Below are 24903 nucleotides of genomic sequence, written 5' to 3'. Positions count from 1 at the left end.
TTTACCGGGGTTCCCCGGGAATGTCTCAGTATTTACCGGGGGTCTCCGGGAGTGTCTCAGTATTTACCGGGGGTCTCCGGGATTGTCTCAGTATTTACTGGGGGTCTCCGGGAGTGTCTCAGTATTTACCGGGGATCCCCGGGAGTGTCTCAGTATTTACCGGGGTTCCCCGGGAGTGTCTCAGTATTTACCGGGGGTCACCGGGAGTGTCTCAGTATTTACCGGGGTTCCCCGGGAGTGTCTCAGTATTTACCGGGGTTCCCCGGGAGTGTCTCAGTATTTACCGGGGGTCTCCGGGAGTGTCTCAGTATTTACCTGGGGTCTCCGGGAGTGTCTCAGTATTTACCGGGGTTCCCCGGGAGTGTCTCAGTATTTACCGGGGTTCCCCGGGAGTGTCTCAGTATTTACCTGGGGTCTCCGGGAGTGTCTCAGTATTTACCGGGGGTCTCCGGGAGTGTCTCAGTATTTACCGGGGGTCTCCGGGAGTGTCTCAGTATTTGCCGGGGGTCTCCGGGACTGTCTCAGTATTTACCGGGGGTCTCCGGGAGTGTCTCAGTATTTGCCGGGGGTCTCCGGGAGTGTCTCAGTATTTTCCGGGGGTCTCCGGCAGTGTCTCAGTATTTACCGGGGGTCTCCGGGAGTGTCTCAGTATTTGCCGGGGGTCTCCGGGAGTGTCTCAGTATTTACCGGGGGTCTCCGGGAGTGTCTCAGTATTTACCGGGGGTCCCCGGGAGTGTTGACTGTAGTCGAGCTCCTGTGCGCTCAGCCCTTTCACTGTGAGCTTTTGCAGTGTGATAGATGGGCTGTGGGTGTTTGGGTTGAGATGCAGATGGTTTGGCTTCCCGGATGTTGCCCCACTCACACTGACATCTGTGCAGCAACAGTTAATAATGTGCAGACCTTGTTACGCTCACGGCCTTCCACGAGAGGTGGGCACCGGAGGGACTGGAGTGCATTGTCACCCCCCCCCCCCCCCCCCCGGCAACCAAATTTTAATTTGATTTTATATGTTTTAAAGTTTAATTTGTTTTAATTGCCGGGTTTTTAGTGTCCCCCTCCCCTTTTATAGGGGGCACTTGTAAAAATTTATGATTTTATTGCCCCAAAAAAAAAAATCACAAAAAAAAAGTCAAAAAAAACAAAAAAAAAAGGAAAAAAAGAGGTCAGTTAAAAGTGTCTGGAGTGTCCCCTAGATCGGGGGGCAATTGATTTAACGGTTTAATTTTGTTCTCCAATCAAAAGTGTTGTGCAGACCTTGTTTTGTGGCAGAGTTTTTTTCTCTGCTGCACTTGACGCCATGTCCGGTCGGGCTGTGGGGCGGAGCGCCACGTCGGCAGCGCTGAGCCAGGACAGACCGGGAGCGGAGCCGGAGCCGGAGCGGCACAGCGGGAGCAGGTCACCTCCAGTCTGAGAGCAGAGGCGCACAGAATGGTGAAGGTAGGACGGGAAGCCCACCCCGGCCTTTGTGTCTCTCCCATCTTTATTTTCTGTTATCACACACACACACAGAAAACACAACTTTGTTTGTCTAAAGGAAGTTCTCGCATTTGCAAAGTTCGTGCATTTTTAAAATCTGACCAGAACAATTGCAAATGTTTTAATTTAAATAAAATAGACGAGTTCAGGAATGTTGTGTGTCCACAGAGAGGGCGATTGGTGTTGGCCCAAATGAAATGCTGGAGAAGCTGGGGATCTTGAACAACTGTTTACTATTGTTTGGGAAGGAGGAGGAGGGTGTTTGTCCAGGTGCTGACACGAGGTGAAAAGTGGCACGATTGTACATTTCCCTGCACTTTGCACAACTGCGTGGCGTGTTTGCAAACGGGTGGAGTAAGGTTGCCCTAGCACTTTTATTTTGTGACCATTTCAGACGCCGCTTGCCCCTTTCCGTCACTGTCCAGTCACCACTGCCATGTCACCAAGTCAAGCCCGCGGTGCGGCGCCGTTTAAAGGGATTGATTTCCTCCTGCAGGGCCCTGGTGCGCCCGATTGCCTTTGTCTGTTTCGCTGTCTCGGCTCTTTGACTTCTGCATTTCATTGTTTTTGCACCGAGTTTATAGCGGCTGCTCTGTGTTGCCTGTTACCCTGATGCTGTCGGTGGTTTGAAACACTGCATGGCTCAACGTGGGAATCTCAACTATTGATTGGCAGATGCAAGAGGTTTGTGCCCCAGTTGTTGACCCATGCGGCATCGGGAGGAGTCTGTTGTTTGCCAGTTATATTTGGAAACCGTTCTGTGGCACCCTGTAAATGGCCTTTCCTGTCTCTGCAATGACAGCAGGGTCCCAATGCAACTTAAGTTTATTAAATACATGTTCACAGCTCACAGCATCTAGGCATTAAACAGGAAGGTTTCCTTCAAACTACTTGCACGTTTCAAGGCCAAACTGGGCTATGGGCTGGTGAGAAAAGGGGAGGTGGCAGCGACTCCCCATGGTCACTGAGTACCTTGGGAGGGGCATGAGGCTCCTGGCAGGAGAGTTTCTTTGTCAAGACCCATCCTTACACATAGACCCGGACTACGCAGTTGGTCTGTTTATACAGTACTGGACTTGAGTGTCTAGAACATCAAAAATAAACAATTAGCATTGATATAGTACTTCAAATCTAGTAAAACGTCCCCAGGCACATCACAGGAGTGTTATCAGAATCAATAGACACCCAGCCATGTAAAGAGTTATTAGGACAGGTGACCAAAAGCTTTGTGAAAGAGGCAGGTTTTAAGGAGCGTCTTAAGAGATGGAGGGAATTACAGAGCCTGAGGTCTAGATAGCTGAAGGCACAGTCACCAATGGTGGAGCGATGAAAATCAGGAATGAGCAAGCGGTCAGAACTGGAGGAATGCAGAGTTCTCGGAGGGTTGTGGGGCTGGTTGAGCCATTGAGGGATTTGAACACGTGGATAACATTTTTTAATTTGTGACATTGCTGTGTGGCTGGTAGATTGCCCTACATAGGTCCTCCTTCCCTGCTGAGGGCAGATGTCTATCTTGAAGCTTGATTGCATTTGAGTCAAGGAATTGCTCTTGCGACTCTGAACCTCCAGCTGGTGGAACCTTTGCTCAATGGGATAAGGTGTGTGTACAGCTATTTTAAGTTGAAGCAATAAATCACGTGCCCCCTTATTAAATTAATCATGAATTTTTTTACAATAATGGTTCAAATTAAAATTTGGTTGCCGGGGGTGATGATGCACGCCAGTCTCTCCGGCGCCCATCTCTCACGGAAGGCCGCGAGCGTACAGGTGGACACCACGTGCTCCATCTCCAGGGACAGGTGGCAGCACATTCACACCAGGTATAATGAGTCATGGTGCTTCTGGTGAGGACTTCCTGATGCCTGCCCTCTGCCTGCACATTAACATACTGGGGCTGCCTGAGTATATAACGGCTAGAGGCAGCGAGACTAGACCTGAGTGACTGCAGAGCAAGAGACGAAGCAGCGAGAAAGGTAATGGTGAGAGCTGCTTCTCGGGCACACCAACGGTGACCGTAGCGAGAGTGGGGGAGGGTCTGGCAGCTGGGTGAGACACACCATGCAGCTGACGGATATCACAGAGTGCTTGGAGCGGGCGCTCTGCTTAAGGTAGGCATTGTCTCTAACTGTGCATTTCTGTGGTTTGGGATTGAGTGTCGCTGTGGCTCAGTGGGTAGTACGCTCACTTCTGAGTCAAAAGGTTGTGGGTTCAAGTCCCACTCTAGAGACTTAAGCACAAAATCTAGGCTGGCACTCCAGTGCAATGCTGAGGGAGTGCTGCACTGTCAGGTGCCATCTTTTTTGGATGAGACGTTGAAAAAAGGCTCCATCTGCCCTCTCGGGTGGACATAAAATATCCCATGGCACTATTTTCAAGAAAAGCAGTGGAGTTCTCGCTGGTGTCCCGGTCAATATTTATCCCTCAGCCAAAAAAAACAGATTATCTGGTCATTATCACAATGTTGTTTATGGGAGCTTGCTATACGCAACTTGACTACCGCCCTACATAAAAAAAATAAAGACTTGCATTTATATAGCGCCTTTTACGACCACAGGACGTCTCAAAACGCTTTACAGCCAATGAAATACATTTTGGAGTGTAATGTGGGAAACGCGGCAGTCAGTTTGCGCACAGCAAGCTCCCACAAACAGCAATGTGATAATGAGCAGATAATCTGTTTGTTACGACAGTGACTGCACTTCAAAAGCACTTCATTGGCTGTAAAGGACTTTGGGATCCCCTGTGGTGGTGACAGGAACAGCTTCGATTCACAATCCAATGCCCCGAACTTCAGATGACCGACTCGGATGGAGCACATTGAAGTCAGAGGTCACCGGTCTGTCTGAAGTTTTCGGAGCTGTAAGCAGAGATACTGCAATGCTTGCATCTTCACCATTAGCGTGATGCAAGCTCCACTTTCGTCATCCCGAGGATAATCCTGCTCCATTTAGAATACATCACTGAAACTTAAACAATGGTGTTGATTTCCTGAATGTTAAACGACGAATGATGATAACACACTGTGAGGTCAAACACCTCTGTGGATAAGTAGTTAAGTTGGAGATGGATGGAATGTCTGATCGGGGTGTTTAAAATGTTAAAAGGATTTGATGGGGTATATACCGAGAAATTCTTTCCTCCAGTGGGGGAATCCAGAACAAGGAGGCATCGTTGAGATGGCTGCCCAGTGATGAAAGATCCTTTGTGACAGACTCAATAATCCAATTGGGTTTGCAGAGCAGCAGGGCACTGCTGATAATTGGCCAGCCAGCCTGGCTCATTAACTGGACGGGGAGGCGTGCACCGATCACCGCCACTGAGATTCTGACACTCAGCTCCAGAAACGAAGCCTTGCATTTCTATAGCGCCTTTCACCACCTTGGGTACTAAAGCCAGTGAAGTGTTTTTGAAGTGTAGTTACTAATGCCAATTTACGCACAGCAAGCTCCCACATGCAGCAGTGTAATAATAACCAGATAATCTGTTCTAAGTGTTGTTTAAGAAATAAATATTGACCCATCGAAATAATGCCATGGAATCTGCTGCATCCCACCTGAGAGAGCAGGCGGGTCCTTGGTTTAATGTCTCGTCCGAAAGGTGGCACAGGATCTGGTTATGCGCAGATCAGTTTGTGTGGAAGGTGTATTACATGATCAGATGTTATAAATCGGACATCCTATCCCAGCCCCAGCAGAACACCGCACTGTAATCATCGTGAACTGTTTGCTCCTTTGGTGTGTTGCCTCACCAGGTTCGTACAGTGGGGGGTGTATTGGTTGCTGATTATGAACTCTGTCATCCCTGATATTACCAATGGATCTGTTTTTCTCTTCAATCCCCCCTTTTCTCTTCCCTTTTAATGATTTTCGGTGGGGCTCCGTTCCATTATTGGTTCCACGGTGCAGGCAGCTCCCCATACCCCGTGAGCAGAGATCTCAAGCTTCGATCATAGGGTGGGGAGACAGAGATGAGCCTGGCTTGGGCTACGTGTATCTGTCTATTTATCTCGCGCACACAACCCACACTGTGTACACCATACACACCTCACAAATACACACAGACACACAAATGCACACACGTGTATACAGGCATAGATATACACAGGCAACACTATATACACACACAGACACACAGAACACAGACATACACATGCATGCAGACATGTGTACACATACATGCCAATAGGAATACATGGATTGTGATCAGCAGCAGGATCTTTGTGTGACTGATGTTTACCTCTCCTCCCTTGCTCAGTATCATTCTGGCACCTGTGGCCCTGCCCTGGCTAGGATCAGCTGACTCCGGGCAGACAAGGGATCCAATTTTGGCCCTTCCTGCTCTCTCTATATTTATGTGCAGTCACCAACTGAGCCATTGGGCAAGTTAGTCTTGTTATCCTGGTTTTAATTAGATCCACCCACTAGCTGCTTTGCTGTGTCTCCGGATATTTAACCAGGATGTAAGCCAGCTGACTATAATGAAGATGGTCACAGTTTTTGCCGGGCGTGTCCAGTTTTGGAGGATGGCCGGAGTTAGTTCTGCTCTCTGCACCCCTCCATCCCCAGACCCCGTCTGTCACTGGGACAGACAGCAGAGGTCGGTGCTCTCTCACTCAGTTCCCAGACACCACTGTGAACACGTGAATACCTTCACATAGACACCACGGCCGTAGAACTTAAATAGCATTTTTTAAATCATAAAATAACATGCCCTCTTTGGCTCCTGTTTATCTGAAGATGAATGATTCTGAGAGAGCTGTAGGGAACTGTTGCTCTAAAATATAACCAGGGGACCACTTTGCAAAGCTGTGAAGGAGATTTCAGTCCCAGGCCCTGTTCATGCGTGCTCCAGGTGTACGGGAGATCTGAGCTTTAATAGTTACATGGCTGATCGATCCCCTATGGGTTTGGGAATACGCTGTGTGCTCATGCTGGCAAACCCAGTTGGTCCCAACTCTACAGTATTTTTAGTTCCCCTTGTTAGGGGATTTACAGTACAGGTGCCTGCCGCAATTGACGCTGGTGCCATTTTCATTTCCCCCCAGCTCTTACATTTTTGGAAAGACTTACATTTTGATAGGTGCCAGCTGTGGCTCAGTGGCGGCGCCATTGCCTGAGTCTGAAGGTCGCAGGTTCAAGTCCCACTCCAGAGCTTTGAGCCCAAAATCCAGGCTGTCACTCCAGTGCAGTACTAAGGGAGTGCTGCACTGTCTGAGGTGCTGTCTTTCGAATAAGACGTTAAACTGTGGTCTCGTCTGCTCTCTCAGGTGAATGTAAAAGTTCCCATGGCACTATTTCGGAGAAGAGCAAGGGAGTTATCCCTGGTGTTCTGGCCACATTTATTCCTCAACCAACATCACTGGTAAATATCTCTGCTGTGTGTGGGAGCTTGCTGTGTGCAGTTTGATTGCCACATTTCCTACTTTACAACAATGATTGTACTTCAAAAAGTACTTCATTGGCTGTAAAGCTCATTGGGTTGCACTAAAGTAGTGAAAGGCGCTATAGAAATGCAAGTTCTTTCTTTAAAAAGAATTGAGAACCATACTTTAGGCATGCCCAGGTTCATTAAATGGATTCCTTTTTCCCCCCTTCGCCAGTTTTCTTTCCCCCCTCTCCCCTCGTAAAGGCATCTCGTGACAGTCTCCAGGCACCTCTCTCCTCCCCTGAGCGGGTGGCCATCCTTGTGTAAGACTGGACAGTGAGTGTCAGGAACCTGTCCTCAGCCAACCTGTGCACTTGCTGCGGGGGCTCGACCTGCACTGGAAACCCTGTTTGGTTTCTAAACACTAGTGGGCAGGCATAAAAAGTAATCAAAAAGGCGAATGGTATATTTGCCTTTATCTCTCGGGGGCTGGACTCCCCCCTGGAGCACTGCGTTCAGCCCTGGGCACCGCCCCTCAGAGAGGCTATATGGGCCTCAGAGTGGGAGCACCAGAATGATACTGGGCCAAAAGGGTTAAACAATGAGGACAGGTTGCATAAACTGGGCTTGTATTGCTTTGAATTTAGGTGGTTGAGTAGTGGTCTACTCGGTGTGTAAAATGATAGAGATTCGATAGAGTCGATATTTCCTCTGGAGGGAGAATCCAGAACAAGAAGGCGCAATCTTAAAATAGAGATAGGCCGTTCAGATTAGTGGAAGTATGGAACTTTCTCTCCAAAAAGCTATGGATGCTAAAGAACAATTTACATTTTCAAGACTGAAATCAATAGGTTTTTCTTGGGAAAGGGGATCCAGGGCTAGGGAGCAAAGGCAGGTAATGGAGTTGAGGTACAGATCAGCCGTGACCCAGTAGAATGGTGGAACAGATTTGAGGGGCTGAATGGCCCACTCTAGTTCCTATGGTTTTTTCCTCCCTAACCTAAGACCATTGAGCCCAGCTGTCGGATCACTGCTGCACCTCGGATCAATCAGCTAACTCCACGTAGACTGGGGATCACACTTTACTGGTTGATGGCTCAACCGTGGCTATCAAGGGAAATCAGGGATAGTATTAAAGCCAAGGAAGTGGCATACAAATTGGCCAGAAATAGCAGCGAACCCGGGGACTGGGAGATATTTAGAACTCAGCAGAGGAGGACGAAGGGTTTGATTAGGGCAGGGAAAATGGAGTACGAGAGGAAGCTTGCAGGGAACATTAAGACGGATTGCAAAAGTTTCTATAGATAAGTAAAGAGAAAAAGATTAGTAAAGACAAACGTAGGTCCCCTGCAGTCAGAATCAGGGGAAGTCATAACGGGGAACAAAGAAATGGCGGATCAATTGAACAAGTACTTTGGTTCGGTATTCACTGAGGAGGACACAAACAACCTTCCGGATATAAAAGGGGTCGGAGGGTCTAGTAAGGAGGAGGAACTGAGGGAAATCCTTATTAGTCGGGAAATTGTGTTGGGGAAATTGATGGGATTGAAGGCCGATAAATCCCCAGGGCCTGATGGACTGCATCCCAGAGTACTTAAGGAGGTGGTCTTGGAAATAGTGGATGCATTGACCGTCATTTTCCAACATTCCATTGACTCTGGATCAGTTCCTATGGAGTGGAGGGTAGCCAATGTAACCCCACTTTTTAAAAAAAGGAGGGAGAGAGAAAACAGGGAATTATAGACCGGTCAGCCTGATATCGGTAGTGGGTAAAATGATGGAATCAATTATTAAGGATGTCATAGTGCATTTGGAAAGAGGTGATATGATAGGTCCAAGTCAGCATGGATTTGTGAAAGGGAAATCATGCTTGACAAATCTTCTGGAATTTTTTGAGGATGTTTCCAGTAGAGTGGACAAGGGAGAACCAGTTGATGTGGTATATTTGGACTTTCAGAAGGCTTTCGACAAGGTCCCACACGAGAGATTAATGTGCAAAGTTAAAGCACATGGGATTGGGGGTAGTGTGCTGACATGGATTGAGAACTGGTTGTCAGACAGGAAGCAAAGAGTAGGAGTAAATGGGGACTTTTCAGAATGGCAGGCAGTGACTAGTGCGGTACTAATGTAGTATCTTCAAATTTGCGGATCACACTAAGTTGGGTGGTAGTGCGAGCTGCGAGGAGGATGCTATGAGGCTGCAGAGCGACTTGGATAGGTTAGGTGAGTGGGCAAATGCATGGCAGATGAAGTATAATGTGGATTATACCGGGGGGGGTTGTTGGGGGGGGGGGGTTGGGGAAGAGACCGGGGGGTTGGGGGGGAGGGTGTGGAAAGGTTATGGGGGGGAGAGACGGAGGTTATGGGCGGGAGGGGGGTATAGACGGAGGTTATGGGGGGGAGCGGGGCGAGGCGGAAGTTATGGGGGGGAGCGGGGCGAGGCGGAGGTTATGGGGGGGAGCGGGGCGAGGCGGAGGTTATGGGGGGGAGAGGGGGGCCGAGACGGAGGTTATGGGGGGGAGAGGGGGGGCGAGACGGAGGTTATGGGGGGGAGGGGGGCGAGGCGGAGGTTATGGGGGGGGGAGAGGGGGGCGAGACGGAGGTTATGGGGGGGGAGGGGGAAGAGACGGAGGTTATCGTGGGGAGCGGGGCGAGCCGGAGGTTATGGGGGGGGAGAGGGGGGGCGAGACGGAGGTTGGGGGGGAGGGGGCGAGATGGAGGTTGGGCGGGGGAGGGGGGCGAGATGGAGGTTGGGCGGGGGAGGGGGGGCGAGATGGAGGTTGGGCGGGGGAGGGGGGCGAGACGGAGGTTGGGGGGGAGGGGGGCGAGACAGAGGTTGAGGGGGGAGGGGGGCGAGACGGAGGTTATGAGTGTGGAGAGAGGCGAGACGGAGGTTATGAGGGGGGAGAGACGGAGGTTATGGTGGGAGAGGGGAGAGACGGAGGTTATGGGGGGGGGGAGGGGGAGAGATGGTGGTTATGGAGGGGGAGGGGAGACCGAGGACGTTGTGGGGGGCGGGGAGGAGACCGAGGGCATTGGGTGGGGGGGCGGGGAGGAGTCAGAGGTCATGGGGGAGGGGAGAAGACCGAGGGCATTGGGGAGGGGAAGGGCAGCGACCGAGGGCATTGTGGGTGGGGGGGGGGGAGGGGAGGAGACCGAGGGCATGTGGGAGAGTGAGGCTATTGAAATGAACATTGTGACTCTGTTTCCATTTCTGGCTGTGTTTGGGTCACCTTGCTGTTGCAGTGGCCTGCTTTCAATGCTTGTGTAACGTTCTGGCTCTGTCCACAACAGTCCGATGTTTCACATAACCAACATGCTTGGAATAGCCACATTCAAATCCCAGGAGCAAGATTGGAATTTTATTTATTTTCCATTTTCATGCAGCCTCATTAAGCACTGCATCAGCCCCTGCCCCCTGAACCCCCGTCCCCTGGAACCCCCCCCCCCCCTGCCCCAGATTCCCGGATCCCCCCACCTCCCCCGAGGGCCATAGGGTCTATGTTCTGGAATTCTGTCCCTATACCTCTGTCTCGCAACCTCTCTCACCTACTTTAAAACCCTCCTTAAAACTTGCCGCAGTTTTTGTCAGCTGTTCTAATGTTTCCTCCTTTGACTACCCGGTGTCGATCTTTATCTGATTACACTCCTGTGAAGTGCCTTGGGACGTTTTACTGCATTACAGTGTGTTCCTATACAGTGCTGGGGCTGAGGTTTGGGAGAGTGTGTAAAGGTCAGATCTGTAACCTTCAGTTCTGCACCCTAGTTATACAACTGAAAATCCTTCAACGCAAGTGTTGAAGAATAGGATCTTTAATTGCACTGCTTGGTGAATTTCGTGATCATTTGACCCGTGACTGAAATCCCAGTGCTACCTCTGGATGGACACCATGTGCCTTGGCTTTCCGGGTTGAAGAACCAGATGGAGTATGTGTAAAATGTGACCATGCATATTCTAATTTCTGCAGAAGGGTTTTAATCATTCTGCAACATTTAGATGCAGTTATGTGCATTTTAGAGTTCCAAGTTAGGTTGCAACACGCCCTGCTGTATTCTGTTATCATTGGGTGCTAGGCAAGGTTCACGGGTTCCTTGTCTAACAGGTTTGATGGCCAGTGATAAGAGCTGGCCTTTGTCTTCATTTAATGGCGAGACTGCTGATTAAAAGGTAATCGGAGCAGCTTTCTGCTCTGGTATCCCAGAGCTTGTTCAATCACGGGTTCCATTTCACATCTGACTGGCAAAACAGCAGGTCTATCACTCTCTGATAAGACAGGGTTAATGTTTCAACCTTCATCAGCACTGGAACAAGGAGATATTTGGTTCACATGCTCCTGATAGGGGTAATTCAAGCACTGGAGGCAAACCAGCAGGAAACAAAAAAGGCCCCAAATGCTTCCCGGAAGCACAGTCAAGACAAAAATGGGTGCCAAGCCAAAGGATATATTTGGATGGGTGACCAAACATTTGGTCAAAGAGGTAATTTTAATGGAGGGTTTTAAAGGAGGAGAGCACAGAGTTTCTAGCCCAAGATTCCAGAAATCTGAGTTGAACTGCTGCTGTATTACTGTAGAATAGAATCATAACAGCACAGAAGGAGGCCATTCGGCCCATCGAGCCCGTGCCGGCTCTCTGCAAGAGCACCTCAGCCAGTCCCACTCCCCCGCCCTGCAAGTTTTCTTGCTTCAGGTACTTATTCCAATTCCCTTTTGAAAGCCACGATTGAATCTGCCTCCACTGCCCTCTCAGGCCGTGCATTCCAGATCCTAACCACTCGCTGCGCATGTCGCCTTTGGCTCTTTTGCCAATCACCTTAAATCTGTGCCCTCTGGTTCTCGGCCCTTCCACCAATGGGAACAGTCTCTATCTACTCTGCCCAGACCTCTCATGATTTTGAACACCTCGATCAAATCTCCTCTCAATCTTCTCTGCTCCAAGGAGAACAACCCCGGCTTCTCCAGTCTATCCATGTAACTGAAGTCCCTCATCCCTGGAACCATTCTCGTAAACCTTTCCTGCACCCTCTCTAAGGCCTTCACATCCTTCCGAAAGTGCGGTGCCCAGAATTGGACACAACACTCTGTTGTGGCCAAACCAGTGTTTTATACTGGTTCATCTTAACTTCCTTGCTTTTGCACTCTACGTCTCTTGTTTATGAAGCCCAGGATCCCGTAAGCTTTTCAACTGCTTTCTCAACCTGCCCTGCCACCTTCAACGATTTGTACACGCACCCCCAGGTCTCTCTGTTCATGCACCCCCTTTAGTGTTGTACACCTTAGTTTAAATTGCCTCTCCTTGTTCTTCCTACCAAAATGTATCACTTTGCATATTTCTGCATTTACATTTCATCTGCCACATGTCCACCCATTCCACCAGCCTGTCTGTCTTCCTGAAGTCTATCACTGTCCTCTTCACTGTTCACTATACTTTCAAATGTTGAAATTGTGCCCTGTACACCCAAGTCCACATCATTAATATACATCAAGAAAAGCAGTGGTCCCAGTACCGACCCCTGGGGAACACCACTGTATACCTCCCTCCAGTCCGAACAACAACCGTTCACCACTCCTCTCTGTTTCCTGTCACTGAGCCAATTCCGTATCCATGCTGCCACTGTCCCCTTTATTCCACGGGCTCCAACTCTGCTGCAAGCCTATTATTTGGCACTTTATCAAATGCCTTTTAGAAATTCATGTACACCACGTCAACCACTTTGCCCTCATCAACCCTCCGTTACCTCATCAAAAAATTCAATCAAGTTAATTAAACACGATTTGCCTTTAACAAATCCGTGTTGGCTTTCCTTAATTAATCTTGCCAAGTGACGCTTAATTTTGCCCCTGATTATCTTTTCTAAAAGCTTCCGAGGTTATACTGACCGGCCTGCAGTTGCTGGGTTTATCCTTGCACTCTTTTTTTTTTTTTAAACAAGAGTGCAACATTTGTAATTTTCAAGCTCTCTGGCACCAGCCCCATATCTAAGGAGGATTGGAAGATTATGGCCAGTACCTCCGCGATTTCCACCTTTACTTCCCTCAGCATCCCAAGATGCATTCCATCCGGTCCTGGTGACTTAGCTACTTTAAGTACAGCCGGTCTTTCTAGTACCTCATCTTTATCAATTTGTGTCCCATCTCAACTGCCTCCTCTTTCACTATGTCTGTGGCAGCATATTCTGCCTTGGTGAAGACAGATGCAAAATACTCATTTAGTGCCTCAGCCTCCATGTGCAGCTCTCCATTTTGGTCCTTAATCAGCCCCACCCCTCCTCTTACCACCCGTTTACTATTTATGTTTCTATTAGAAGACTTTGAATTCCCTTTTATGTAAGCTGCCAATCTATTCTCTCACTCTCTCTGTGCCCCTTTTATTTCCTTTTTCTCTTTCCCTCTGAACTTTCTATATTCAGCCTGGTTCTCACTTGTATTCTCCTACGCCTCTTTTCTGCTTTATCTTACTCTCTATCTCTTGCATCATCCAGGGAGCTCTGGCTTTAGTTGCCCAACCTTTTCCCTCTCGTAGGAATGTACCTCGACTGTACCCGAACTGTCTCCTCTTTAAAGGCAGCCATTACAGTTTTGCATGTCAATCTTTGATTCCAGTTTACCCAGGCCAGATCCGTTCTCAACCCACTGAAATTGACCGTCATCCAGTTAAGTATTTTGACTCTAGATTGCTCTTTGCCGTTTTCCATAGCTAACCTAAACCTTGTGATCACTGTCGGCACATAATGGCTGTGGTTCTATTACACCGTGATTCGCAGGCATCTCCCTTTCTCCGCAATGTGAATTTCCCTCAGTTTCTCAACTGAGATTGAGATTTGCTCCGATAAAGGCAATATCTCAATGTAAGTTGTTGATGTTATTGTGAATGCAGCTGGAGACACTTCCCACAAGTGTGTTTGCTCCAGGAGCTCCGACATAGAATCATAGAAATTTACAGCACGGTAGGAGGCCATTCGGCCCATCGTGTCCGCGCCGGCCGACAAAGAGCCCTCCAGCCTGATCCTATCAGCTCTCGGTCCGTAGCCCTGCAGATTACGGCACTTCAAGTGCACATCCAAGTACTTTTTAAATGTGGTGAGGGTTTCTGCTTCTACCACCCTTTCAGGCAGTGAGTTCCAGACCCCCACCACCCTCTGGGTGAAGAAATTTCTCCACAAATCCCCTCTAAACCTCCTCCCAATTACTTTAAATCTATGCTCCCTGATTGTTGACCCCTGTGCTAAGGGAAATAGGTCCGTCCTATCCACTCTATCTCGGCCCCACATAATTTTATACACCTCAATAAAATTATGAGGGGCCTAGCTAGAATCACATCCCATGAGATTCTCTCAATTCAGGCCACCGTTGCCCTGACATTATAATCCTTTCAAACTTTTTTTCTTCATTCTCGAGATTAGTGGCCAGCATTTGTTGCCCTTGAGAAGGTGGTGTTAGGCAACGTCCTCTGTAAGCTGCACCGCCTCCTGTACGACCGGCCTCTCCCAATATGCTGCCTATTCAAATGTTTTCGTGTGCGCGGTTGTAGAATGTAAAAGCCATTGAGCAGCCTGCATGGGACCCCTCAGACCACTGTGCAACCGCATGCACATGTTAGCCGGAACTCTGGTGGTGAGCCGCTGCCTTGAACCGCTGCAGTCCGTGTGGTGAAGGTTCTCCTACAGTGCTGTTAGGGAGGGAGTTCCAGGATTTTGATCCAGCGGCGATGAAGGCACAGAGATATATTTCCAGTGTGACTTCAGCTAATGTATGTGGCAATATATACATTTTAAAAAAATATTATGAATAGTATAAAAGTCTAAAGTTCAACTCTGGAGGGGAATGCAGAATTTAACATCGCAATGGTTGAGGCTGTGCCAAGGCTCGTGCGGGCTTGCTGGGTCTTTGAGTGGAATTCACTGAGTATAGAGGGAAAGTGGAGCGATTACACTTCACTTTATGCCTCATGATGGTTGAATAAGTCATATTCTATTTATATAGCGCCTTTAATGTAGTAAAATGTCCCAAGACGCTTCACAGGAGTGTTATCGAACAAAATTGGCACCGAGCCACGTGGGATATTGGGACAGATGACCAAAAGTTTGGTCACAGAAGTAGGTTTGAAGGTGTGTCTTAAAGGAGGCTAGAGAGGCGGAGAGGTTTAGGGAGGGAATTCCAGAGCTTAGGACCTTGGCAACAGAAGGCATGGCTATCAATGGCGGGGCGATGGAAATTGGGGCTGTACAACATGTCAGAATTGAAGGAATGCAGAGTTCTCAAAAGATTATAGGAGGTTACAGGTATAAGGAGAGGTCAAAGATACAGAAATATCACGGCTGACCTTGGTTAGGGGCATGTAGAATTTGCGTGAGATGGGAGAGAAACTTTGCGTGACCTTATCTTGGGAGATGGGTAGAGTTGGTGACCAGATAAATCGCACCCAGTCTGTCGCAGCGATGGCTGGATAGGTCATGGAACCTTCTCTCGTGCCGTGTATCCTACTGTTCCCTATGAAGCTCCCGGTGGAATTCACCCCCTTTCTGTCTTTGTCATTTCAGGTTGTGAACGGCTCAGAAATGAACCGATCACCATCCCAAAGCAAGAATGAACAGGAAGTTCCCGACAGTGAACCGGCAGAAGGTAAGAGAGTCTGTTAACTGAAAATGGGAGTCAAGAATTTTCACCACCATTCTGCGCCGTTTTTTGGGCCAACGCTGTTTTATTTGGAGGAGACTAAAATTTGCAAGTTTCACCAAAGTTCCTGCGTCCGATTTTTAAATTTTTTTTATTTCCCGATTTTTTGATGTCACTGGGGACGGAACCTGCCGGGTGCGCCATTTCTGGCCATTTGAGCGAGTTTGGCCAAGTAGGATTTTTTCAAAAATAGTGCAGTGCACTGTTCTGAAAAATCTGACATGAAGTTAAGAAAATCAGCTCAGAGAAAATGCCATTGTTTCAGTGGAGCTGAAGTCACGGCAACGGGGGTCGTGGGGGCGGGGGGGGGGGGGGGGGGAAGCGGCATTCGGCGCGGGGGTGGGGGGTGGGGGAGCGGCATTCGGCCCGGTATAGCAGTGGCACCGGGGTTGGAGGCTTTTCGGCCCGGAAACACTTGCATGTTGTGCAACATCTCTCTACATATTGTTCATAGGCTCCTGGTTTCACATATTGAGATTTCAGTCTGTTATCCCAAGTCTCACTCAGTGGTCTATTTTACAAAGGGGGAATTGCTTTATTTGTGCCTCAGCCCTTCAGTGTGTCCTTCGTTACCCTGGCAACCTCAGTTTTTCAGTGCAGTCCTTAAGCTCCACCCACAGAGCTTAAGAACAATCTGCGGTGCTCCAAAAGGAAAGGTTATGCCGGCAAAACTTGGAACTTTTTTTTGGTGCAGTCGGGCCACTAAAAAATCGGACGTACCTCTACAACTGCGAGAAAAATCGCCTATGTGGAATTTTGGGCCCCTGATTTCTCCTCCTTGGTTAGGTTGCCTTGTGCCATGCGGCATTCCCCAGGCGAGGAAACCAGTTATCGGGCAGTCCGTGCCTTTCCTGTAACGGGCCCCAGTGGGTATCATGGGTCCTTCCTCCTGCCCGAGTAAAGCAACTTTCCCATCACTTGCCCCAGTCACTAGAAGCAGCTGAGATGGGGAGTCACTGCACTGGAAGCGCATATTCATGAATCGACATTGGTCACCTGTCAAAGGAGGTGGGACATTATTTAACACAGAGGAACAGGAGTCGGCCATTTAACCTTCAATGGGAGCATTTTTGATCTGTATCTGAACTTCATTCACCTGCCTTGGTTCCGTAACACTCGATGCCCTCACCCAACAAATTTATCAATCTCCGTTTTGAAATTTTCATTTGACCCCAACCACCACCCTTTCTGTGAAGAAGTGCTTCCTGACATCATCCCCGAACTGACAAGCTATCCGTTTAAGGTTATGCCCCTTTGTTCCCCCACCAGAGGAAATAGAATCAGAGAACGGTTACAGCACAGAAGGAGGCCATTTGGTCCATCGAGCCCGTGCCGGCTCTCTGCAAGAGCCCCTCAGCCAGTCCCACTCCCCCGCCCTTTCCCCGTAGCCTGCAAGTTTTTTTACTTCAGGGACTTATCCAATTCCCTTTTGAAAGCCACAATTGAATCTGCCTCCACCGCCCTCTCAGGCCGTGCATTCCAGATCCTAACCACTCGCTGCGTAAAAAGCTTTTTCTTATGTCGTCTTTGGTTCTTCTGACAATCGCCTTAAATCTCTGCCCTCTGGTTCTCGGCCCTTCCATCAATGGGAACAGTTTTTCTCTATCTACTCTGTCCAGACCCCTCATGATTTTGAACACCTCGATCAAATCTCCTCAACCTTCTCTGCTCCAAGAAGAACAACCCCGGCTTCTCCAGTCTATGCACGTAACTGAAGTCCCTCATCCCTGGAACCATTCTCGTAAATCTTTTCTGCACCCTCTCTAAGGCCTTCACATCCTTCCTAAAGTGCAGTGCCCAGAATTGGACACAGTACCCCAGTTGGGGCCAAACCAGTGTTTTACACAGGTTCATCATAATTTCCACACTTTAATACTCTGTGCCTCTATTTATGAAGCCCAGGATCCTGTATGCTTTTTTTTTACCACATAGAACATAAGAACATAAGAATTAGGAACAGGAGTAGGCCATCTAGCCCCTCGAGCCTGCTCCGCCATTCAATAAGATCATGGTTGATCTGGCCGTGGCCTCAGCTCCACTTACCCGCCCTCTCCCTGTAACCCTTAATTCCCTTATTGGTTAAAAATCTATCTATCTGTGATTTGAAGACATTCAATGAGCTAGCCTCAACTGCTTCCTTGGGCAGAGAATTCCACAGATTCACAACCCTCTGGGAGAAGAAATTCCTTCTCAACTCGGTTTTAAATTGGCTCCCCCGTATTTTGAGGCTGTGCCCCCTAGTTCTAGTCTCCCCGACTAGTGGAAACAACCTCTCTGCATCTATCTTGTCTATCCCTTTCATTATTTTAAATGTTTCGATAAGATCACCCCTCATCCTTATAAACTCCAACGAGTAAAGACCCAATGTACGCAATCTATCATCATAAGGTAACCCTCTCATCTCCGGAATCATCCTAGTGAATCGTCTCTGTACCCCCTCCGAAGCTAGTATATCCTTCCTTAAGTAAGGTGACCAAAACTGCACGCAGTACTCCAGGTGCGGCCTCACCAATACCCTGTACAGTTGCAGCAGGACCTCCCTGCTTTTGTACTCCATCCCTCTCGCAATGAAGGCCAACATTTCATTCACCTTCCTGATTACCTGCTGCACCTGCAAACTAACTTTTTACGATTCATGCACAAGGACCCCCAGGTCCCTCTGCACCGCAGCATGTTGTAATTTCTCCCCATTCAAATAATATTCCCTTTTGCTGTTTTTTTTTCCAAGGTGGATGACCTCACATTTTCCGACATTGTATTCCATCTGCCAAACCTTAGCCCATTCGCTTAACCTATCTAAATCTCTTTGCAGCCTCTCCGTGTCCTCTACACAACCCGCTTTCCCACTAATCTTTGTGTCATCTGCAAATTTTGTTACACTACACTCTGTCCCCTCTTCCAGGTCATCTATGTATATTGTAAACAGTTGTGGTCCCAGCACCGATCCCTGTGGCACACCACTCACCACCGATTTCCAACCCGAAAAGGACCCATTTGTCCCGACTCTCTGCTTTCTGTTCGCCAGCCAATTCTCTATCCATGCTAATACATTTCCTCTGACTCCGCGTACCTTTATCTTCTGCAGTAACCTTTTGTGTGGCACCTTATCGAATTCCTTTTGGAAATCTAAATACACCACATCCATCGGTACACCTCTATCCACCATTCTCGTTATATCCTCAAAGAATTCCAGTAAATTAGTTAAACATGATTTCCCCTTCATGAATCCATGTTGCGTCTGCTTGATTGCACTATTCCTATCTAGATGTCCCGCTATTTCTTCCTTAATGATAGTTTCAAGCATTTTCCCCACTACAGATGTTAAACTAACCGGCCTATAGTTACCTGCCTTTTGTTTGACCCCTTTTTTAAACAGAGGCGTTACATTAGCTGCTTTCCAATCCGCTGGTACCTCCCCAGAGTCCAGAGAATTTTGGTAGATTATAACAAATGCATCTGCTATAACTTCTGCCATCTCTTTTAATACCCTAGGATGCATTTCATCTGGACCAGGGGACTTGTCTACCTTGAGTCCCATTAGCCTGTCCAGCACTGCCCCTTTAGTGATAGTGATTATCTCAAGGTCCTCCCTTCCCACATTCCCGTGACCAGCAATTTTTGGCATGGTTTTTGTGTCTTCCACTGTGAAGACCGAAGCAAAATAATTGTTTAAGGTCTCAGCCATTTCCACATTTCCCATTATTAAATCCCCCTTCTCATCTTCTAAGGGACCAACATTTACTTTAGTCACTCTTTTCCGTTTCAACCTGCCCTGCCACCTTCAACGATTTGTGCCCATATACCCCCAGGTCTCTCTTCCTGCACCCCTTTTAGTTTATATTGCCTCTCCTCATTCTTCCTACCAAAATGTATCACTTCACACTTCTCTGTGTCCATTTTCACCAGCCTGTCTGTCTGGCTTGAAGTGTATCACTACCCTCCTCACTGTTCAGTACACTTCCAAGTTTTGTATCATCTGAAAATTTTGAAACTGTGCCCTGTACATCCAAGTCCAAGTCATTAATATATTTCAAGAAAAGCAATGGCCCTAGTATCGATCCCTGGGGAACACGTTAGTTAAACAGGATTTGCCTTTAACGAGGCTTTCCTTAATTAATCCACACTTGTCCCAATCACTGTTTATTTTGTCCCTGATTACTGTTTCTAAAAGCAGCCCCACTACTGAGGTTAAACTGACCGGCATATACCGGTAGTTGATGGGTTTATCTTTATACCCTTTTTTGAACAATTTTCAATTCTCCAGTCCTCTGGCACCAGCCCCGTATTCAAGGAGGATGGAAGATTATGGCCAGTACCTCCGCAATTTCCACTTTTACTTCCCTCAACATCCTCGAATGCATCCTATCCGGTCCTGGTGACTTATCTACTTTAAGTACAGCAATCACTTTTTATCCTATCCAGTATCTCAGCTACCTCCTCTTTCACTATGACTTTGGCAGCATCTTGTTCCTTGGCGAAGACAGATGCAAAGTACTCATTTAGTAGCTCAGCCATACCCTCTGCCTGCATTTTGGTCCCTAATCGGCCCCACCCCTCTTACTACCCGATTACTATTTATATGGCTATGAAAGACTTTTGGATTCCCTTTTATATTAGCTGCCATTCTAATCTCATACTGCCTCCTTGCCCCTCATCCTCTGAACTTTCTATATTCAGTCTGATTCACACTTGTATTCGCAACCTGACATCTGTCATATGCCTCTTTTTCTGCTTCATATTACTTTGTATCTTTTTCTTCATCCAGGGAGCTCTGACTTTGGTTGCCCTACCTTTTACCCCTCGTGGGAATGTATCTCGACTGTACCCGAACTGTCTCCTCTTTAAAGGCAGTCCATTGTTCCATTACAGTTTTGCCTGTCGATCTTTGATTCCAGTTTACCCGGGCCAGATCTGTTCTCAACCCACTGAAATTCACCTTCCTCCAATTAAGTATTTTTACTCTCGATTGCTCTCTGTCCTTGTCCATAGCTAATCTAAACCTTATGATACTATGATCACTGTTCCCTAAATGATCCCCTCCTGACACTTGCTCCAGTTGACCCACCTCATTCCCCAGAGCCAGACCCACAATGCCTCCTCCCTCGTTGGGCCAGAAACGTACTGATCGAGAAGGTTCTCCTGAACACACTTCAGAAATTCTCCCCCCCTCTCTGTCCTGTACACTATGACTATTCCAGTCTATATTAGGATAGTTGAAGTCCCCCATTATCACTATCTATAGTTCTTGCACCCCTCTGTAATTTCCCAGAAAATTTGCTCCTCTTTCTCCATCCCACGAGTTGGCGGCCTGTAGAATACACCGAGTAGTGTAATGTCACCTCTATTGTTTCTCAACTCTAACCAAATATTCTGTCCTTGACCCCTCCAGATCATCCTCTCTCTCCAGCATGGTGACATTCTCCTTAATCGATACTGCCATCCCACCTCCTGTCTTTCCTTCCCTACCTTTCCTGAACACCCAATATCCAGGAATATTTGGTACACAATCTGTCTCTATTTTGAGCCAGGTCTCCGTTATAACCACAACATCATATTCCCATGTGGTTCTTTGACCCTGCAGTTCACCCACCTTATTTACCACGCTTTGTGCGTTTACACATGCACTGTAAACCCGTCTTAGACCACCTTGTATTCTCTCTTAGTCTGACCCCACCTAATACCGCACTATTTCTTACTCGAGTGCTATCTGTCTCTGCTATAGTTCTTCTCCATCTACCCTATCAAATACTTTAATCATCTTAAAAACTTCATTTAGATCACCCCTTAATCTTCTATACTCAAGGGAATATGAGCCTAGTCTAGGTGTTTGAAACCTTGTTACAATGCAGGGTGATGTATTGGTGGCCGCACCCAGCCATTAGCAAACACTGCTGAGTAACAGAGTTCTCAGACAGACGACCCGGGTGCGCTATTGAACCTTGGCACTGTCAAAATACAGGTCACAGCAGTGTCTCCACAATGTGAGATCTGAGTTTCGTGGTGTCAGGAACACACTGGCTGTTCTTGTGGCTGTGACTGATGTGAACCTGCTCTCAAGGTGGTGAGTGACACCAGCTGGATTATTTCAAAACGTTCAACTTCATGGTAAAACGGAATGCAAATCAATCCCCGGTCCCTGAGTTAGCTGGCCACAGCTGAGGCAGCTTTTGGTGTGGTTCAGCTGTGCCTCAGTGGGTAGCACTCTCGCATCTGAGTCTGAAGGTTGTGGGTTGACTTGAGCTCAAATACTAGATACTTGAGCACGAAATTCAGGCTGACGCTTCAGGGCTGTTGGAGGTGCCGTCTTTCAGATGAGATTTTAAAGCGAGGCTCCGTCTGCTCCCTTGGATGGACGCAAAATATCCCATGACACTATTCGAAGAGCAGAGCAGTCCTGGGGCCAATATTTATCCCTCAATCAACATCACAAAAACAGATGATCTGGTCATTATCACATTGCTGTTTGTGGGAGCTTGTTGTGCGCAAATTACCTGCCGTGTTTCCTCCATTGCTACAGTGACTGCACTTCAATAGTACTTCATTGGCCGTAAAGCACTTTAGGATGTGAAAGGCACCATATAAGTCCAGGTTGTCTCTTTCCTTTCAATTGGCCTCAGTACCCTAGTGTTGGGGAGAGGTTAACAGCCGGGGTTGTTGCTGCTGGTTGCTTTCCAGTGGGTGGAAAAGCTTTGTTTTAACTTGGCCAATGACTCCTCTTCTTCCTTCCCAGTTCCAGACTCCGCAAAGGACCACCCCAACACAGAAGTCGGAATGATCTGGAGAGTGACCGGCGGCCTCTACAACATCACCAAGGGAGCCGTGGGCGCCACAGTTGGTGGCGTTGTGTGGCTTGGTGGCAAAGGGCTGGCAGTGACCAAGACCGCGGTGACTTCGGTGCCAGCAGTTGGCGTGGGACTGGTGAAGGGCGGAGTATCGGCTGTGGCAGGAGGTGTTTCGACTGTGGGCTCCACCGTGGCCAGTAAAGTACCTTTCACCAGCAAGAAGAAGGACAAATCCGACTAAAGAGTCACCGGCAGGGGGCCTGAAATGGACACACATGACTTGGACTGTGCCAGACCTGTTGGGTTGGGGGAGGGGGGGGAGGTTTGGGGGTCGGGGGGGAGGGAGGGAGGGAGGGGAGTAATCGCTGTATTCAGCCTTTTGTTTGAGGAGCTGTGTTTTGGACCTTTGAGAGGATCAGCCTCTCGCACACTGGGCCTTGTTGTTTGCTGCTCTCTCTGCGCAGAGCTACGCCGAGAGGCATCAGTCCAGGTCACCTGGGGAGCTGATAACTCCATGGAACCAACATCAATTGCACAAGGGAAGCTTCAACCTTTGAAAACACCCTAGAGGGAGATGGGAGATGAAGTCTCTGAACATTACTGACACCTTGAGAAATGTTAGCTCCCCTCAGTTTCTGGCCTCGTACCTTTGCTGATCTTCACTGAGGAGATCCCGTTAATCAGAACCGGCACCCCCCTCAATCATTGGGACTGAACTGTCAATATTTCAGTCTCGTCTCCACAGGCAACGCTGTAGGAACATGTTTTTGCTTCCGCCTGTGCCTTTGGTGACGGTTGTGGGTGAGGGGTGTTGGTTCCTGGGGAATGGGACACTCTCCATTTCACACACTAATCTTCATTCCCGAGTACTGCTTGCTTGAACACAAAGTAGAGCTCCCTCTGCTCCATACAAACAGTGGATTGAACAGGATATGCCCCCTCGCCCACCCCAGCTAGAAACGTTCTGGGTTCTGTATATGAAGATGTAAACTCGCCGAAATACGCCCTCTAATGGTGGAGGTGTTGTTTCCCACTGCATGCACCATAAACAGCCACATCAGGCAAAAGGTGGCAGTCTGCACCTAACCTTTCAGGGTCAGCCTGGTGGGACTGGCCCACGTCTCCGTTGGTTCATGCACTGTCCTGACTGGTACCGAGCTGCTCTGACAGGCAACAGCCTATAAGCTCAGGTTGGTTGTGTGAGAAACATGTTCTAATGAACATGTCCTAACTCTAAATACAGTCAGTGCCTATTAGACAATGGTGGGGAGGGTTAGAAATGGCAGTGGAGACTGGATCATTGGGTTGAGAACTGACATTTCCTTTTCTGCCTCTGAAGTTGGTAATGATTTTAACAAACTGGGTCATTCAGCCCCTCGAGCCATATCACAAGTGTGAATTTTTTAAAATACTAGACTGTTGCATTGAATGCCAAAGCAAATGACAATCCAAAAAAACGCTCCTCTCTTTGGAGCTGCCACACAGTGTGTTTATATCCGATGCGGTAGAGTAATGTAAGAAGGGGTAGGTTACCCAGTGGTGACTATGCATTGTTTCTGAGCTCGAGTGTGTGTGTCATGGTTGCCAGCTGTGGTTGAACCGTATTCCGGAAGGTCTCATCGCATGACCTCCTTCTTCCAACTGTCTCCCTGCACATTCCTGTTGTACGTCAATCGATCAATAATGGCGGCAACAATCCCCAAATCCTCAGTACTCTTTAAAAACTGCTGAAACCCAGCATGTGCTTTTCCTGGTTCGAGCGCACATGTGCCAGGGCCCCATTGCATCTTGGGTCCAGCTGTTTGTTGGGAGCCTGACTGTGACGGACGGGAGGAGTGGAACTCCCTGTGACTTTTCTCCCGGATGGTACAGGAGATTCATTGTTAATTCCTGGATACTCCAGGGCCATCCGGGAGTGTTGGTGACCCTGGTGTTTGTTATAGTGAGTGATCCGCACTTGACAATCTCACTCTTGCCTTGACACGCTGATATTCCCACTCCCATCTCTGACGGCAATGAGTGGGTCCTGTGTTAACGGGGAGCTTGAGAGGTGCCGTTCTCAGCTAGAGTCACTGTCCCTTCAGATTGTGGCATACATTTCTGGTGGTGAACTAGCTTGTAATCTAAGATGAGCTGTGACTGAATAAAATTAAGTTGTGTTTTTATTGCATGTGATCTGGGATTTTTGATGCTGTTTAGGGATTGCAAGACTGAGTTCAGTCTATTTTTTCTGTGAAAATCTAGGTGACATTAAAGATTAACGGCCATTTTCCTGGAATTTTAGCTATTTAGAGTGCACCAAGTACATCACTCAATCTCTACAAACCTTGTACTGGAGCATGTCTGATGTATCCTGACTTTGTAGTTTTATACTAGTGCCCCTGGGGCCCAACTTTATTGGGACTCCCTTACTCTCAGGCCTGACTTTATTGGGACTCCCTTACTCTCAAGCCTGACTTTATTGGGACTCCCTTACTCTACAGGCCTGACTTTATTGGGACTCCCCTACTCTACAGGCCTGACTTTATTGGGACTCCCCTACAGGCCTGACTTTATTGGGACTCCCCTACAGGTCTGACTTTATTGGGACTCCCCTACAGGCCTGA

The 24903-nt window shown here is 48.2% G+C and overlaps 1 protein-coding gene across 1 annotated transcript; it reads left to right on the top strand.

Annotated features, from left to right (window-relative positions):
- Positions 1 to 1286: 1286 nt before the first annotated feature.
- Positions 1287 to 22606, top strand: LOC139227749 (transmembrane protein 263). Its single transcript, XM_070858743.1, has 3 exons — positions 1287 to 1437; positions 15380 to 15461; positions 22246 to 22606. The coding sequence occupies exons 1-3, from the start codon at positions 1429 to 1431 to the stop codon at positions 22536 to 22538; spliced, it is 384 nt and encodes a 127-aa protein (XP_070714844.1). The 5' UTR covers positions 1287 to 1428; the 3' UTR covers positions 22539 to 22606.
- The last annotated feature ends 2297 nt before the right edge of the window (positions 22607 to 24903 follow it).

The sequence above is a fragment of the Pristiophorus japonicus genome, chromosome 17, assembly GCF_044704955.1.
Source record: "Pristiophorus japonicus isolate sPriJap1 chromosome 17, sPriJap1.hap1, whole genome shotgun sequence".
Classification (NCBI taxonomy): domain Eukaryota; kingdom Metazoa; phylum Chordata; class Chondrichthyes; family Pristiophoridae; genus Pristiophorus; species Pristiophorus japonicus.
The sequence above is the reverse complement of the archived record's forward strand: the minus strand, read 5'-3'. Positions and strand labels throughout refer to the sequence as shown.

What these genes read in the sequence shown, in the direction of transcription:
- LOC139227749 (XM_070858743.1), top strand. An exon ending in CGACAGTGAACCGGCAGAAG is followed by an intron (nt 15,462 to 22,245) that starts GTAAGAGAGTCT and finishes CTTCCTTCCCAG; the next exon opens with TTCCAGACTCCGCAAAGGAC.